Source organism: Eufriesea mexicana, unplaced genomic scaffold (assembly GCF_001483705.2).
Source record: "Eufriesea mexicana isolate 0111107269 unplaced genomic scaffold, ASM148370v2 scaffold1653, whole genome shotgun sequence".
NCBI classification, from domain to species: Eukaryota; Metazoa; Arthropoda; class Insecta; order Hymenoptera; family Apidae; genus Eufriesea; species Eufriesea mexicana.
This window is the reverse complement of record NW_016909884.1, coordinates 2152089-2170419: the sequence shown is the minus strand read 5'-3', so window position 1 is coordinate 2170419 and position 18331 is coordinate 2152089. Positions and strand designations below refer to the sequence as shown.

The following is an 18331-nucleotide window of genomic DNA, read 5'->3' as shown; positions in this document are numbered from 1 at the left end:
AAAAAATGAAAATAGAAAAAAAAAAAAAAAAAAATAAAAAAAATATAAAAAAAAAAAAACAGATGAACCAATGCGATATGAAGGAAGAAAGAACTTTCTTTAAATAAGACATATGATGATAAAATGGTGGCATAATATTGTATGACCACATAAGTGTTAAAAATAATAAGATTTTAACAAGAAATAGTCCATTCCACGTTGTCTGGAAGTACCCCATGTACTAGGAGAAATTATTTCACGAATAGGCTAAGAAACTCTAGCCAGGCCTAGTGGTTCTTACAAGTACAGAATTTCTAAGCGTATGCTTAGATTCATGTAATAATTGAAATTGTGACTGTACGTCATATTTACATCTATTAAGAAAAAACTTATTATGTAAAGAAAAAATCACATGTAAAAGTACATGATGTACCGCACAAAAACAACTGAGTGTTTTGTTTTGCCATCCATAAATTTTCTTATTCGTGTGATGGGCAATTAAGACCTGTCCTTAAAGGGGGTCAGACATCATGAAACTTTATCCAATTTAACGGAAATAGTATTTAGTTTGTATATATATGTATATTTGTAACGATTGTAAAACAACCATTCGTGGGTAAAGCAGAGAAAATGCGATTCCTTTACAAATTCAGTTCCCATTTAAGGTTCTTTGAACGAGCTTTTCGGTTGTCAATGTAAGTAGTAGAAATTGTACAATAAACATATTTGATTTGTGTATATTTACCAGTTTGCACTTCATGTCCGCAATTCACTCCTCGATGTAAAAAAAAAAAGTATATGTGAAAGTGTCTTGCAATCTTGAGCATTAAATATATACTATCTTATTCGTATACATTATTCATAACTAATATTGGTAAGAATAGAAGCTTAATATCATTGTACTTTGTAAAGAAAAGATATAAAATGAGAAATATTAAGTATATCTGTTCAAATTTATCCTTGCGAAATTCCATTAGATGTAACATTTTATAGGATTGTCTAGTTTTGTCTAAATTATTTTCAATTTGACGTAAACGTTTCCTTTTTTCCGTAATCGATAATAAAGGAAAAGAAAACATAACAGTGAAGTACTCAAATTTCAAAGGCAAGCGTCAATCCAAATGGAAACCATGTAGATGATGCATAGCAAATGATTATTTTTAACGAGTTCATGTTATATTAAGATCGAAATGGAAGTTCATTGGTCTACATCAGCTCCAGATAAGAGTGTCTACGTAATTTTTAAACTACTGATACACAACCGAGAAAGCTGGTATAAGAGTCTGAACTAACTTCCTTTCAATTTGCATCGACTGAGTTTCTTTAGAATGCTTGTTTTCCTCTTTTTTTCATTTAATATCATTTCAAAAATATGTGCCTCCATATCCTGATTAAGTTAACTCAAGCAGAAAGGAGTAGAAGTATTATAAGCTAATGTATAAATTTTTCACGTCATCTGCCCACAACCCTGAACAGAGTTTTAAGACTGCTTTAGAATTGTATATGTATTGGACATTTTTCGGAAATACTACATATACATGTAGCATCTATCTACACATATGCATATATATTAACTTATGATACTAAAGAAAGAATTTTAGAAGTTAATTCAGTCACGAAACCTTAACGAAAAAACCTGTGAATATCAAAGTAGGCAAATTCGCTGGAGCTGAGGGATATACTTGTACATAAGAGGAAAAAAGAAATGAAAAGAAAAAGAAGCGTAACTTGGACTGACCACGAAATAAGAAAAAGAGGGAAAGTGTGCAAGAGAGAGAAGGAGAAAAAGTGTCAGAGGAGGGGGAAAGAGAGTGTGTGTGTGTAATAAGAGCTAACAATTAATTAATTAAGAGGATATCGAGTAATGCTATTCTTTATGTGTTTTACATAATATTCATGATTTATTCTATAATAACCAGGGACAAAGAAAATGATAAAAAGTTTAAGGAATACAAAGAACTTGTATTGGAAGTGTTTGAACGGGGATTATAAAGGAAAGAACGCTGAAAAAATTGAATCGATATCAAAGTGATACTAGAATAAACAGTGCGGCTGTAAATGCTATTTAAGCTAAATTTCATGCCCACACGTACGCTCATATGTATACATATACATTTACATATAGTATTTCAGACTTGTTCATTGTCATGTGTCACTTTTATTACTGCTATCTTTTTATTTATATTTTATTAATATTCATTTTACTCTATCATTGGGATTTTGATGCATACATATGTAACCAAAAACGAAATTAAATAGGAGTACGAGCTTTAAGCTTATATTATGTTTCTTAGAGAAACACGAGTACTCGAAGATCAGGGAAAAAGAAATTCAGTTTATTCTTTTTTTCTCCGTCTTTCAACTTTCTCTTCGTTTAAAGTGCACGATTTAACACGTTCACTACCATGTTGGGAAGGATAAAAACGTCCATTATAGATCATATTTTGTTTTTTATACATTTGCACAATATACTGCAGATTCTCACTTATACGCATTATTTACAGTTATCACTGTCACATGTGTGACGCCGTGCTTTAAAGGAGAATCGATGTGTTACATACATGTACATATATGATATTGGTGGCTAACGTGTTAATCGCTTTTTCCCGTATTTCGCTTTCACGATTGATTTAAAATTTCATAAAACCGACTCTCTCTTAATCAGAAGAAACAAAATCGACTTTTAACATTGTATTTCAATCGCCAGCCCCGTTTAATGTGATTGTCGAAAATAGTAAATATTTTTTCAGTATTTTTTTCAATTTAAAAAGAAGCTTATCATTTTACGTGAAATCAGTGACGCTGGAAATCAAGAAATTTTGTAGCTGATATACAGTGATGTAACATCATACGGTATTACGTGATTTAAAACTGAAAGAGAAGATAATTGCACACATTGTATAATATCACGTGTTAATAATATAATACGTTTTAATTATTTATATATATAAATTCTCTAATTATATATATATATGGGTGTGTGCGCACACACATAAGAGAGGCACCTTTTTATATGAGAAGCTATTCGTAAATAATTAAAAACATGAATCTTGTGAATTAAGAGTAAAGATAAAGAAATAAAATAACAATTTTTATTTATGTGTGATATGATAATAGCTAAATGGAAAGTCAGTAAAAGATATTTTGCATTTTACTTTAGCGAAGTATGAACGATAATTAATTACACGAGTCAAATATGACATGAACTAAATTTCGAATTCGTGGTGGAAAGCGAGTGATGGAAAGTTTTAATTTTTTCCAGTTTTGATTGACCAAGTGTTTTAATATATATATTTTTTGAGAAAATCTTTGATTTAATAAATATCGTATATTCCATACATAAAATTGGGTTTATGTTTGTTTTGCAGATGTATGCAGAATTTACGTTATTATATTATTATGTAAATTGTTGGGTACTCGTATTTTGCCACGAAATCATTTTACTTTTTATAATTGGACAGCTAAAAAGGAAAAAGGTGAGAATGACAATTGTGTGTTACACAGAATAGAAGTATGTTGTAGAAATGCGAAAAATATTTAATTAAATAAAATCTAAAATTAGAAGGACTGATTGATGAACAGAGTCATGACTTACCTCGGTATATTTAATCGCAAGGATAAAAAAAAAGAAGGATACTTCTTTGTACGAATGTAATTAACGTTAATTTTCAGTTCTACTTGTCTAATTGTGATTTATACAATTTATGCTATTAGGTAATTATATGTAAAACAGATTTTTCAGTGTATTTATACTCATTTTTTCTGAAAACATTTTTTACGAGTTGTGTGTTACACGACTTTTACATCGACTTTGCATTCTCTTCTCTTTGCATCAATTAAACGAGAAATGCAATTGCATTAAAAAAAAAGAAGAAAAAATTAACTGTATATAAAAAATAAGAAAACCAATTGAAAGAATTACAAATGGAAATTTCCGTCTGTGAAGCATTAAATATTTACAAAAGTAGGAAATATTATTTTCTTTCTGCTTTCTAATTATATCGCTCGAATACCTTTAAATATTTATACAAATTATTATAAAATATTCTATCCTTTTTTTTTTATTTTTTTCATGTTCCAATTTGCAAAATTGATCATGCGAAATGCATCGAATGACTGAGAGAAAATAATGCAAGTGACCTTAAAAAACTGTTTATAATTTTATCAGTATTCACAAACGGAAATACACTTATATAGGTAAATATATATATATGTATGTATGTATGTATATATATTTACTAAATCAGACTTATTTAAACAAAGAAGAAAATATTGACACGGTGAATACTTGGAACTGTATAAGAAAAATATGACTTACACATATTTTTTTTTAGGCATACTTGTTTGTCTCGTATATCACTTTATTATTTGGACTGTTTACTTTACTTGATTAAAAGTGTGTAAACGTTACGTTCTTACAAACTAACGTATATCGCTATCTTTATTCTAACATAATATCTACAAAAAGAGGCTGATGTAACTCTGTATGAAACTTTTCGAAAAAATATCTTTACCATTTTATTCAGATGAAACATTGCCGTCCCGATCTCTTTCATGTTGGAGAATCGTTATTATTAGTTCGTTTGCTTACGCACCACCTCGGCTTGAAGGCGAGCCGCGAGTGCTTTGCGTACTTGCAGTATAGACGGTTCCAGAGGTTCTGATAAATTTAGTTCTTGCTCCCCTTTGATCGTCGCTTCCGCTACTGTCCTCGCGGAACTTGGCCTGGTCGAATTCATTTCCAGTCGTTGACTTCTTGCTTCTTTCTTCAAAGCTACCAATTTATCGCGCCTAGCCTTTAGATAAGTCTGCCTCTTTATTATGTCTTCTTCTGATACCTAAAATATTAACAAATAGCTTAGCTAATTGGACTTAATTGCTCCTATATAAGGAATTTAATTAATACATTTTGTTCCTCTGATTTTGATTCATCCGTGGGCATAGAAACAAAAGGGCCCGCTTTGGAGATATTTTCTTTCTTCCTTTCTTCTTGCTTCTCTTCTTCCTCTTCTTCTTCTCCTTCTTCTTCTCCTTCTTCTTCTTCGTCGCCTTCTATTTCTCTTCTTTCTTTCTCTGCAATTTCTTCTTTTGAGAATAAGTGCATGTCCTTTTCTGAAGTTTGTTCCTCCTGTGATGCTTTTAGGGCTTCTACCAACAAAGCTTTTTCGCTATTGTATTTAGCTGTCAAGCGTTCGTGTTCTTTGATGAATGAAGTTTCTGATGATATATCCTGATCTTCAGGGTCGTTCTCTAACACGTGTTTTCTATAATTTTTTTTTTTTTAGTTAATTGTATATGAATCACAGACTCAAATATTTGATTTGTTCTAGTATATAAATATGATTAACTAATAAGACTTACTGAATAATTTCTTCCATGACTAAAGGATCATTATTCAATACATCTGTTTCATACATCAAGGATGCAGGAGTGAGACCATACTTCTGCTCGATCATATTCAAAGCCTGCAGCTGAAGCTCCAGATTTTTCTGTATCATCATTCTCTTGAATATCTCGTACTCATTTGCTGCCCATATTTGCTGAAACAAGTTCTAAACCAAGTACCAAAACCAAGATAACTTGTACGTTTCTTTGCCTTGTGTTTAAGAATAGTCTCAACGATTTCTCACTTGCTGAAATTGTATAGGCATTTTTGTGTACTTGTTCACGGTACAAGCGTACTCGAATTGCTCCGGAGTGATCCCCATGTCTTCCATGAAACAGCCAAGCAATAAGTCCACCAGATTTTTGTACTCCTGATATATCTTTTGATACTCGTCGTTTTCTTCGACGTCCGCTTCGAATACTGCGAAGAAAAGGGAAAAAACAAAAAAATATTGAGTAAAGTATAACACTTTTGAAGTCATAAGGTTCGTTTTGGTATGGTATTTGAATAAACTTTCCTATAATCTTCCATGGATTTAGTATTAAAAGAAAGAAGAGTATCATGTCTACAAATAATGATCATAGAAGAAGAACAAAGATTGTAGATGAGATAAAAAGGTTCGTTGCGCAAATATTTCAACTTACTGAGTGACTTCTCTTCAATGAAAGTGATCAGAGGTGCAGACCAAATGGGACCCTGAAGAAAACCAATCAAGGAGTCAAAGACCCAAGCGCTGTCGTCTTTGTCGTTCATTTTAATGTGACGCGGAGAATTCTTTTAGCACGACTAATCGATCTTTTTCGAATTTCTTCGCAACGAAGTTTCGACACGCATACGTATTATCGGTGTCTCATTTTAAGTGTAGTCATAGTTACCATAGAGCAAACACTTTACTTTAGACTTGCGCGAATGAACGGAAACTATATCCTAGTACAGTTCATCGTTTGATTTTCTTTATTAAAGAATACAATTTTTACATAGATATAGCACCAATGACAAACGTGCCTGATTCATTCTGGTGTTTTTATTTATTATACATAACTTGTTCACTATGTAAAATTCTTCCCGTTCTGTCAAACAACTAACTTATGTTACTTGTTTATAATAAAAAAGAAACAGATAGAGAGAGTTTATCAGTTTTTGTAAGTTCCTAAAATAATATATTGAACGTTGTGTAGACAATTACATATCACTTATTTGTCACAAATGAGAGGACAAACGAATGTGTGTGCGTGCGTGCATGTAAACTAACTTTAATTACATATCTAGAATATACACTGCAAAGAGAAAAAAGTTTACAACGTTGAAAGTTATGTTAAGGTATATACAAAATACAAAAGTATTACGATCCGACTGGACGTTATCGATTTTCTACAAGATCTTTTTGAAATTCCATGATTTGATACAACAGCGATTGCTAATACGTATAAAATCGATTAGAAAGAAGAAAAAAAAGAAACATTAATATAAAAAGAAAGGAATTCTCTAATGTTATTTACAATGTTTCTCCACGGTTCTTGCAGTTTATAATTATAATAATATTAATAGTAAAAAGAAAATACTAGTAATAGTACGATAAGTTATATACAACGATATAGTCCCGATCTTTAGAGATCTACAATTGGAAATTATGTTGAGAATGATTCAAGGTATTCGTCGACATCGTATGGGCTGGATGCGACGGAGCTGGTGTATAAAGACTGTGATGCGAGTGGGATTTTGCTCTCGAGAGCTCACTATAGCGGTCTTGTTCTGGTGGAGCGACTAAAAGAACCGGTCGCAAGGAGAGGGATTTTCGAGAACCAGCGACACTCTGCGCCTCATTTACATACCCTGGGTTCACTTCACCTGAAATGAAAGAAAAAGTATTTTGTAAAAAGATTACATTCAAGAGATTTTGGTTGAATAGGAGGTGCATAAAAATTATTAAAAGCATAAACAATAATATAAAAAAGACATAAATAGTAGCTTAAAGAGATTTCATTTCTTCACACATTTCATAAATTTTATAAATTTATTAACATAGAACCATACCAGCCAAAATGGTTAATTACAGTTATTTTATTTTTCTAATTACTGAACACATACAGCTGCTTTTAACAAGATCAAAATCGACTTTTGTTAAGATAAAAATACTTACTTATTTCCGTCATGCAGTTTTAATTATTATTACTTATGTACCTTATATTTAGATACATATTACAAATTGGTTATTCTAGTGTTAATGATTATAATCTCTAATTTGCTTCTTATTTCATTTTTACAGATTTTAACTGACGTTTAATTCATACTTTTAAAAATATCTTTACCTTTGTACAAGGAACCGTTGTTAAAGGGTTCCGGTTGAAGCCTGACGTGCCTAGATGCCAGAATAAAAGCAAGCGCGGCTAACGTAGCAGCGTCTAAAGCGGCTATCGCCGCTAACGGTATCGCCCACCTAACGGCGCAGGCTCCTGGATTGTATCTGTTAAATAAAATTACGATATGCATGAACTTTTAACCAATGAAATAAACTATTTGTTACGTAACCAATAAAATACTTAACTATTATCTCGAAAGAACCAAGCGGAATTAAGAATTCCGATATAATAGCCGATAAATAATAACCGAAAGAATTAAGGAAAGTACCATTTTCAATTTATTCTACCAAATAGAATAATTAAAATAAATTGCAATACTGGAAATTGGCCGGTTATTATCATGTGTTAGAAGTCTAAATTGATACCTGGATGCAGCTGCACCGCAAACGGCTCGAATTAATGGTGAATCCCAACCCAGAGGGTAAATACAGACTCCAATGGCCATGGATATCGCTGAAATAAAAGAAAGAACATTATCTTTTGAATAACTATTCTTATTAGAAAATAGTAATGCGATTATTACTCTCGGACATAATTTAAGCATTCGGATTTCTAAACAACGTTAAAGTTATTCATAACTTATACTCAAGTTATCGTTCTCGAGTCTACAGTTCGTCGAATGGGAACATAAATAACAGGGCTGGTATTTAAGTGAACTATCTCCTATTGCGAATGTTGTGTTAGAGGTCAACAGTGAAAGGTGCCAACAATCTTACTTTTCCAGCGTTGTTCATCTTTCCATAAAACAAAACAAATCTTTGCAGTAAAAGAAACAAAAGAATAATTAATATGAAAATGTATTAATTGAAATCGAATAATGAACAAATTTTGCTAAAACTTTAAATAATAATAATTTTTAAATAATACACGGAAAATTCAAATTGCTAATAAACACTGCTGACATTCTTTAAATATTTTATAAAAATGTCGAAGAAAAAATAGTTGATTAAAATTGATATGGAAATTATAGCGGAAGTTATGACTATTGTATTACATGGAAAGTTTCCATTTCCTAGTCGCTGTAATGTACTATAGTGTACAGTTAATTTCTGGGTGAAACGTTTCCCTCCTCTTCAAGCTGATTCACATTTCTACCACCGACTTTCACTATCGGCGTATAAACCAGCTACGATTGTTAGTAATACCTTCAATCAACGATGATGCTATTTGTAGCTTTTCATCTATAATTCCAATTCTTACGTAAAACTTAATCCCGGTTTCACTTTCTGTCGATTACTCGTATATGATATAATTTGTCAATGCCTTTTATCAAGATAAATAAAATCTGTAAAACGAGAAATGTTTAAAAAAGAAGTATACGATTTCTTTGTGAAGATAGTTATAAAATTAAATAATAAAGAATTTTCTAGATATTCTTTGTCAATTTATAATATACTAAAAGATATATTAAATAATAATAATAATATATATATAAAATTATTATTAAATACGTTAAATACTTTGATCAATCAGCCACGTTATAACAATCTATTCTATATTTTCATCTAAAACATCTTTACTAGAGAGTTCATAAAAAAGTAGTTCTTTTTCCTTAAATTCGTGTTTTCCAACGACACATTTCCCGGTGACAGATAACCAAGCATTCATTATAGCATTGTTGTGTTATGTATTTCGTAAGCATAGTCTCGCGGACAGGAAACGCTTTCTACTCGTAGAAAAACGCAATTCGCGATAAAAACCATTAACTGTCGTTTGGTGTATAATCGCAATGATTTGAGTTACCCTTATCGCTAATAAAAATTCTATGTATACAATATTCACGTTAGCCTATGGCAAAATCTAAGTATTTTAATGCAAGATTTAACTCGACGAATTAGTGTAGTTAATATTGTTCAATTAATTAGAAATGTTAAGTTGCATTTTATTAAATTTAAAATCAATTTTATTTGAATCTAATCATACGTGTTATAATCTGATGAGATATATATAAAATTTAGTTGACAAATAAAGTTCGTGGTAAGCAGAAGGGTGTGCTAAGCAAAACAATTGCATCACCCCCTGACCCGGTGCATCGCCATCATTTTCAGCAGCGTCACGATGATAAGGTATTACGCGAATGATTATGACAATAGCTCGCGAGAAAACTCAGTCGCATTTACTTTCTAATACGATACTCAAACATCTCCATTCGATCAATTATTTTTTCTTCCCTTCGAACTCGTTCATTACGCTCGAGTTCCTCTCTACCACGACACGTAATGTGATTCCTGATTATATCGATCAACATCGGCTCTTTTTAATATCGTATTATGCAATACATGCTCACCTGTTAATCTCAATGTCTAGTATTTATTGACTAGCATTAAGTATTATTTATAATATATTCTATTATTTGTAATAATACAGTATATGATAACACCATGATGCTTTTACATAAGCTTCATAAAAATCTGTAATAAATTTTGCAGAATGTTTAATATCTAATCCACCAATTATAATTTGGTATGTCCATAAAAAAAAAATTGTTACTAAAAAACATCAAATATTTTAATGTTAATCAAGTTTGAAGACCTATAATTCATACAGCGCAATTTTCATCGTCGATAATAATAGTAATAATAATATCAGCATTATCAAGAGTAAATATTAAATAAAAATAAAAGAAATAACAATAACATTATACTACCAGTGACAGTATTAGTAGTAGTAACAGAAGCAAAAATTACCTGAAACCACTTGCATCCAGGCGCACAGGTAGAACACAGTTGTACTCTGGCAGAAAAAAAACAGAAGCATTGCGCAAATCGTCAATAGAGCGATTATGACAGCAATGCCGACTAGAATGGTGCTTGTTCTGAAGGGAATGTTTGCGATTGTCGATAGATCGTCCAATCGGCCTATGCATTCTTCACCCAATTCACCTGAGAAGTCAAACGAATAGACGCCACTGATTAATCGAATTCAATAAAAATTGCGATAATGACTCTTAACATTGAAAAAAAAAAATCAACTTACCGTTACCACCGTAACTACACCTTGTCCAGAGGCCAAATCTCCCTGGATTCTCATGTTCTAAGTCTCCCAGCCATTCTGGTGTGACAAAAGCTACGACTCCTATTATGGCGTAGCATATAGTAAAAATACCCCACAGAACGCCGATCGCCTTCGAATTACGAATGTAATTCGTTGCGTACATATGAGAGGATTCCACATACTCTATTTTCGAACCCATGTTGTTACTAGTTAAATACAATAATTGATTATTTTCTACTAAAATACTTAAATTTTTTAATTATCAAAATATGACATGAAAATAAATGACAAGGATTACCAATGACAGTTTTACAAATTTTTCAATTTCTATAAAAATATCATAAATATTTATAATAATAGTCTACCTACATTCTTAAACAGAAATCTAATTGAAATTTACCTAATTCATTTCATAAAGGTCGTTATAATCATCGTAAAGATGATTTCTTTAAGGTCGATAAGGGCGGAAGCACATATGGTTGGTTCGAACGATATAGCGCGCTTGCAAATTATTGTATTACACAACGGTCCCGATAAATGCTGAAGTGATACCGTTGAAGTCGCCGCCTCAGGATCGTCTACAATTTGTAATTCTAGGTATTTAACGCTAAAGAGTCGAACGAAAAAGAACTTGAATAATTTTCACCTTTAATTTAGATTGTTAACATACCATTTACTACTAATTTGCTATCATTAAAGTCTGTTGAATATATTATTATATCTAAAAGAATTTGAACTTTTCGTAAACCATTGACAACAATATGCAGCAATAGAAAGACCAAATTGACATCGTGCGATACTGACGTTCGAACGCTTTATCTTCTTCTAAATATCTCAAATTACAGTTTCGGAAATCTTGTATTTTTAGATTCGATGATCTTAAGAACGCGCTATACCGTTCAAAGTAACCATACTTCCTTCATGAGTTAGCCGTCTTTAACGTTTCTGTATCATCGATCATGCTGTTTCTTGTTCAGTATTCGTTCTTATATTAAAACAAGTTAGTGCCGCTTGTGACATTTACATTGGAACATTCACCGATCCGTTTAGGAAGGTGCAGCCAGACTTTCCTTGTATCGATCTATTGATCGGAATGGAACAGAATGCGACTCGTGTTAACCATATTCTTTCCCTTACGAAGAAAAGACCGAGGAGTTATTTTTTCTTCGTGAGTTATAAACCGAATTCGAATATCAACACTTCTGTATATTGTAAGAGCGTGGGTAGAATACACTAATTGATGCACCAGTTTGTAAACAGCGCACAGAATGAGGCGCGCATTTTGGATCGCGTACGAATTTAAAATCGAAACCAGCTCATTGGCCTCGATCGAGAGTTACGAAATTAAAAATTCCGAATAAGGTTTATACATAAATGAGAATAATAAATGCTGATACATAAAAATAATAATGCAATATATTGCATTATATATTTAAAAAACACGAAGAATCTTAGTACTTGTGAAACCCCCAAAAATTAAGACAGGTTTAATTATATTATAAAAGGTATTGAATTTATACACTACTAAACTCGTAAACATTCTTTTAAATTCGATTAATTTAATCTTCGACGTACCTTCTCCTCTCACCTTCGATAGACACCGCTCAAGGCACTTCGGAAGACATCTGTTTCGAATTAACAATCATCTAACTTCACCAGTTCACTGAATTCTATTCCCGGAGGAACCTTCACTTCTCTTGAGTACACTAAACAGTAGGTGAAGAAGTAAATTTATCCCGTATAGACCGGAAGGAAATTAACTGAAATATTTATTTGAGAAGAATAAACTCCTTTCATACGCGAACAGGATCACGTAAAAAGATAGAATTAACAAGGACAGAGGAAATGACTACGAGATACTAGAGTCAACCCGTTGCATTGGCTCACATAGCCGTTGCTAGCTATAAGTCGACGCGGCTGATCACCTCAACAAATGGAAAATACGTTTTAAGGAGGACAAGCTATGATAACGCGGCGTGTAGTTCAAGATGGCTGTTCAGGTGAACTGAGGTTGCCAGGTAGGTAGGAAGGAGGGAGACTAGCGCGAGAAAATGAGACGAGAACTGTGAATGGGGCCTCTTTACGGGCCCTGAACTCAAGAGAAAGGCGACGTCGCTATGGTACCGATACATGGAGTAGGGATATCGACTAATGCGTAGACTTTTCTTCTTAAGCTAGTCTCTGCTGTAATGGAAAATATGAATAATTGCGAATTTCAAGTAACTATTACGTTCATGGTACTTGATAATCACGGTAGACAATATTAAAAATTGTTAAAAAATGTTAAATAAACGATATGAATTTTTTTAGCTATTTTGTTGTTTATAATGTTAGAGAGTTTGATGTTCTGAGAAAAGCGAATTTTATAATGCAGAAACATTTAAGAAATAAGGAAATAAGTAATTAAAAATTGTTATAAATTACTGAATTCAAAGAAAACTACTCCTTCACGCGATACCAGGTTCAACATATTTTCATGATGACGTGATAACGCTGACTGTATCTTTCAAGTTTATTATATCTTCTGCAATGCTTGTTCAAGACTTATTATAATAAATCAAAGCTATTTAAATGCTTGATTGGTATGGAATTTATCGATCTTTTTATTCAAGTACGTGTTTAGAAATTTGTGAAACACTAAGAATAATATCTACCAGTACTATTAATGTGCAAGTGCATATTTTATAGAAATGGCCCAATTTTACAATTCTATGCAAGTATGTTACTTTCCCTTCTTTAATTTCTACAGTATGAAAGTTAAATAATTAAGAAAGATTATTACTATAAAATATATTATCTTATACATTTTTTTACAAATTTTTGAAAGAAATGAACGTTCAATTTATATTCGTATTTCAAGAAGACTATAAGTTGAATAAATTATGCAACTATCAAAAAATTCCCTATGAAGCATATTCTGTTACCACTAGGGATAGAAGATTAAATTCATGATTGCCATCTACGTTATTCAAAGTAGGATTTGAAAATAGTATATTTATAACCTAAACATAATTTAAAAATGGCTAATAGAACAGTAAAAGATGCAAAATCTATTAGAGGAACAAATCCTCAGTATCTAGTAGAAAAAATAATTAGATCTCGTGTGTACGATTCGAAATATTGGAAAGAAGAATGTTTTGCTTTAACAGCAGAACTTTTAGTCGACAAAGCCATGGAGTTAAGGTTAGTAAATGTTTATTGTCAAATATGTAATTAAAGAAGTTGTTTTTATATATGTAATATATTATTCAATTGTGTTTAATGTCTAAACATATCGTATTTACAATTTATATCCAACATTTTTTAATAATTTAAAACAAAACATAACCTATTATTTATAAAAACAAACGTGTTTAGGTTTATAGGTGGTGTATATGGCGGTAATGTTAAACCAACACCGTTTCTGTGTCTAATATTGAAAATGCTTCAGATACAACCTGAAAAAGATATTATAGTAGAATTTATAAAAAATGAAGAATTTAAATATGTTCGTGCTCTAGGAGCATTGTACATGAGATTGACAGGATCTTCTTTAGATTGTTATAAATATTTAGAACCACTATTTAACGATAATAGAAAATTAAGAAGACAAAATAAGCAAGGCAAATTTGAATTGATTCACATGGATGAGTTTATAGATGACCTTCTTAGGGAAGAAAGATGCTGTGACGTAATTTTACCAAGAATACAAAAAAGACATGTTCTTGAAGAAAACAATGAATTAGGTAAACCTTAAATTTATAAGCACATAGATAAAAATTAAAAATTGATTAAAACATTTAAATATACATTTTAGAAGCAAAAGTGTCTGCATTAGAGGATGATATGGATGAAGGAATAGAATCTTCGGAGGATGAGGACATACCTCCAATCAAAGAGGATACTCGTAAAAGAATAGACGATCACGATAGAGATAGAGATCGTCATAGAGATCGAGATAAAAGACATTCGCGTTCTGATAAAAAATCTGACAGAGAAAAACAAAGATCAAGAAGTAGGGATAGAGACAGAGATAGACGAGAACGTAAGCGAAGCAAATCGCCTAAAAGCCATTCTTCCTCGCATAAGGACAAAGATAGGGATAAAGAGCGGCATAGAAGAGATGATAGGGATAGAGAAAGAGACCGAGATCGAGATCGAAGACGAGAACGTGACAGAACTAGGCATTAAATTGAAATGTCGAGATATGACAAATGTTGTACAGAACATAGTAACTAACTTTTATAACTATTAGGTAAATAAAAGAACACAAAATGATACAACTCTTAAATTTTTTTATCGTATGTACTACACTTCGGTCATGATTAACAGTAGTGCGTAACATTTACAAGGAATAGTTTTGTATTAAAATTATAGCATTTATCGATAGAAACGCTACATAGTAGCTTATAATACCCGTACATTACATGTTGTAAGTGACAATATTTGTTTCTTCGTTTCTTAATATTACACTATTCATTCTATCTGGAATCATTATTTTCAACTTTATAAGATTGTGAAACAATAGCCGTTGCTTTTATACTTATTTACAAAATTTCAAGGAAAATTTATCACTGTGATTGTTAATACAGAATTATTTTAAACTTACAATTTACTTGTTAAATGATATAAAAAGATATTGTATTTCAAGTAATTGTTTTTTAACAACACAATGACAAATTTTCTCAAGCACCATGTAATAAAATAAGTTGAGAATATCATAGCCTGTCTATAACTGTAATCCACATTACATGTGTAATGTTTTTAAATATATACATTTTCACATATGTACCTCCACAGTACTTTTTATAATTAAAAATAGTGAGCAAAGCATAGTATCATTGCATGAGAAAAACGCGAATGCATCTATTTTGTATGCAGTAATTTCTTCTTTATAGTTCATCAGATCAATATAAACAATTATCAAACAATGCATTTCACGTTATTTCGAATTATATCCGTCAGATACATAGTTTTGTAACTTTTTAAAACATATTTTATCAGTTTTTAAAATGTAGGTGAATTTAAAATAAATAATCTTTCTTCTTCTTTTTTTATCCATTTCAACAATTTACTCACTGCTTCAATTGCATCAGGTTTTGTCACAAGTGGTTCAAATGTAACATATAACTCAAAACCTAATGCTACCTATAAAATACATATATGTCAGTTATATATCAAACACTTTGATAACTTTTATCATGTTATGTACCATTTAATCGAGCTTACCCATGCTAACATAGTCTCTTTATCTAATTGCTGGAATATGAGTTTCAATGGTCGATTTGGGCTATGTAGCCTATGGTGTAAACATTGATAAAACCCCAATAATCTGTTTAAAAAGACATCATGTAAGGTGTTTTCCACTACTACATTTCAATGTGATTATTTTACATTTTTTTAATGTTACCGTTCTATTTCTTCATCAGTTGTGTAAGGAGGTTGAAATCCAGGACTCCAAAATTGTGCTGTGCTTCTACATTTATATAAAACATGCCGAATTTCTGGCAATCCAATATCAGCAGTTTTAATTAGAGGTTTATTCATGGATTCATTAATTGCTTCCAAACAATTTGTCCGTCTTAATTTTTCTACAATTTTCTATAAATAAAATTTCTCTTTATCCTTAATGTTATTATTTTTTTGAAGACTTGTATAGCTTTATATGACATATTATATATAACCTACCTGTTTTGCTTCAGAAAGAACAAAGAATACATTTTTATCAATTGTGAGCAACAATAAGCATGCTTGACAATCCTCAGCCAGGTATGATACATGTCCATACATATAACCATTGGCATCAAACTTTGGTAGACATATTGGTGTCCAGCTCTCAGCAGTTTTAAGTGATTCTGAACTGTCGACCAAATTTTGTATTATGTGTAAATCCATAGGATGTAGGAAAAATTTGTTCATTCTAACTAATGTTACCAACTGATTATTAGCTAGAAGTATTGCAAATACTAAATTCTGAAAAGTGTTATATTTGTCTGATTAGTACAATTTGCACAGTATTTTGAATGAACTGTTAATTTAATTTAAATTAATTTTCAAAACTATAGTACCTTGATTTTACTGCATGTTTGACTGATAGTTTGTGTGATAGAACTTCTCATTGAGGGAAGCAAAGGCAAACATTTGATTGCTCCTAAAAAGAATGCTGGTTCTCTATCCATAAAATTTAATAAATGATCTATCAGTCTTTCACTACCAGTTAACAATCTTCTTAAGTCAAAATTTCTACGTTGATCATATACTTTAGTTAACTGTGACTGGGTTAACACGGAGATTATTTGATTATATACATATCTGTCATAGAAAGATTTATAGATTAAATGTCTTAACAAAATTAAATATAGTAGTATTTATTCTATTACAATATACATACGTTAATTGTAATGTAAGTTGAGGTACACTTTCAAGTGTTTTTGAAACTGCAACTAAAATCAATGGACCTTTAACAACAAATACAAAGTTAGTATCTCCTGCATGAACAGATCTAATCATATCACTGCCAGCTTGGACGAATGAAACTAAAGCCTGCATGACACCCATAACTGTGACTAGTTTATCTTCTGAACTATATCTAGAGTATATGGGCTTTCCAGCTTGGCTTAAAATAAATATATGTTTTTTTTGTGCTAACCATGTCTTGCAACGTAAAGGATCTGAATCTACACTACTTTGACCTAATCGATGTGTAACATCCTCCTATAACATAGAAGTTAATTAAATTAATCAAATTTGATTAAAAGAGTTAATAATAAAAACTTTTGATTAAAAATTTTGTAATATAATAATTAAAAAAAATTAAATTTTAATATTAAAGGTATTTATTATTTGAATTTTGTATACTTCTTTCGTTGAAAAATATTTATTGTGTTCCATAAAATAGAGGTTATAAAACATACTAATTCGGAATCATCGAGTGAAGCTGTTTTTTGAAGTTCTCGTGGACTGGACGTAGTAGGAGTAGTTGGAATGTCTTGCACGTCTTCTTGTATTTCTGAAATAGTGCTCGTTGTGCTTTCTTTCATTTGTCTATCATCGATACTACTACTCATTTCTTGTTCATATTCTTCAAAACTGTCGGTCGTGACAAGCATCGTTTCTGCAGAAGCACCGGGTTCGATACCTGGCTCGGCAATACCATCATCGATGGTAGTAGGCTCGTTTGTAGCCATTTTTATAAAGAAAATACTTCCGATCTACCACTATTTTAAAATTTTCTTTTCCGATTGACATTTAACGGCGAGCCATGACGGATTGGCCGCCATTATTAAATCCGGTTTATTGGTGACGAAATCCACAAACTTCAGGTCAGGATTACCAATCTAAGTGCATTTGAAAAACTTACTATATCGCAGTTCATAATGTTATTCGATTATCTTCCAAGCGAAAAAACATATTGTACAACCTTAACACGTATTTGAATATTTATTGTGTAAAGTTATATAATTTTAAAAACATGCAATAAAGTAAAGGGAATACATCTCAATATTTCCTTCAAAATCTTAAGTTACAAGGAAATTAAAAATGCGTCATTTCTCTTTTTCTAAATATTATTTATTGTTTTATAACAGTACAGACTTTAAAACGATTGTAGAAAAGCGAACACTATTGTGCATCA

General features: G+C 31.2%; 4 protein-coding genes across 4 annotated transcripts; 1 reads left to right on the top strand and 3 right to left on the bottom strand.

Moving 5' to 3' along the window:
- Window positions 1-4449: 4449 nt before the first annotated feature.
- Window positions 4450-6118, bottom strand: LOC108548909 (cilia- and flagella-associated protein 36). Its single transcript, XM_017902046.1, has 5 exons — window positions 6010-6118; window positions 5610-5785; window positions 5341-5531; window positions 4886-5243; window positions 4450-4817 (listed from the first exon to the last, which is right to left on the bottom strand). The coding sequence occupies exons 1-5, from the start codon at window positions 6116-6118 to the stop codon at window positions 4554-4556; spliced, it is 1098 nt and encodes a 365-aa protein (XP_017757535.1). The 3' UTR covers window positions 4450-4553.
- Window positions 6119-6980: 862 nt separating this feature from the next.
- Window positions 6981-12370, bottom strand: Lhfpl (LHFPL tetraspan subfamily member 5 protein). The gene is made up of 6 exons (XM_017901988.1): window positions 12295-12370; window positions 10702-10925; window positions 10413-10607; window positions 8091-8178; window positions 7675-7829; window positions 6981-7213 (listed from the first exon to the last, which is right to left on the bottom strand). The coding sequence occupies exons 2-6, from the start codon at window positions 10916-10918 to the stop codon at window positions 6981-6983; spliced, it is 888 nt and encodes a 295-aa protein (XP_017757477.1). The 5' UTR covers window positions 10919-10925; window positions 12295-12370.
- Window positions 12371-13738: 1368 nt separating this feature from the next.
- On the top strand, window positions 13739-14889 carry Prp38 (pre-mRNA processing factor 38). The gene is made up of 3 exons (XM_017902049.1): window positions 13739-13902; window positions 14077-14444; window positions 14516-14889. Exons 1-3 carry the CDS (start codon window positions 13739-13741, stop codon window positions 14887-14889), a joined length of 906 nt encoding a protein of 301 aa, XP_017757538.1.
- Window positions 14890-15705: 816 nt separating this feature from the next.
- On the bottom strand, window positions 15706-17969 carry Mon1 (vacuolar fusion protein MON1 homolog). Its single transcript, XM_017902009.1, has 7 exons — window positions 17613-17969; window positions 17090-17412; window positions 16767-17010; window positions 16387-16671; window positions 16109-16299; window positions 15928-16030; window positions 15706-15846 (listed from the first exon to the last, which is right to left on the bottom strand). Exons 1-7 carry the CDS (start codon window positions 17883-17885, stop codon window positions 15706-15708), a joined length of 1560 nt encoding a protein of 519 aa, XP_017757498.1. The 5' UTR covers window positions 17886-17969.
- Between the last annotated feature and the right edge of the window lie 362 nt (window positions 17970-18331).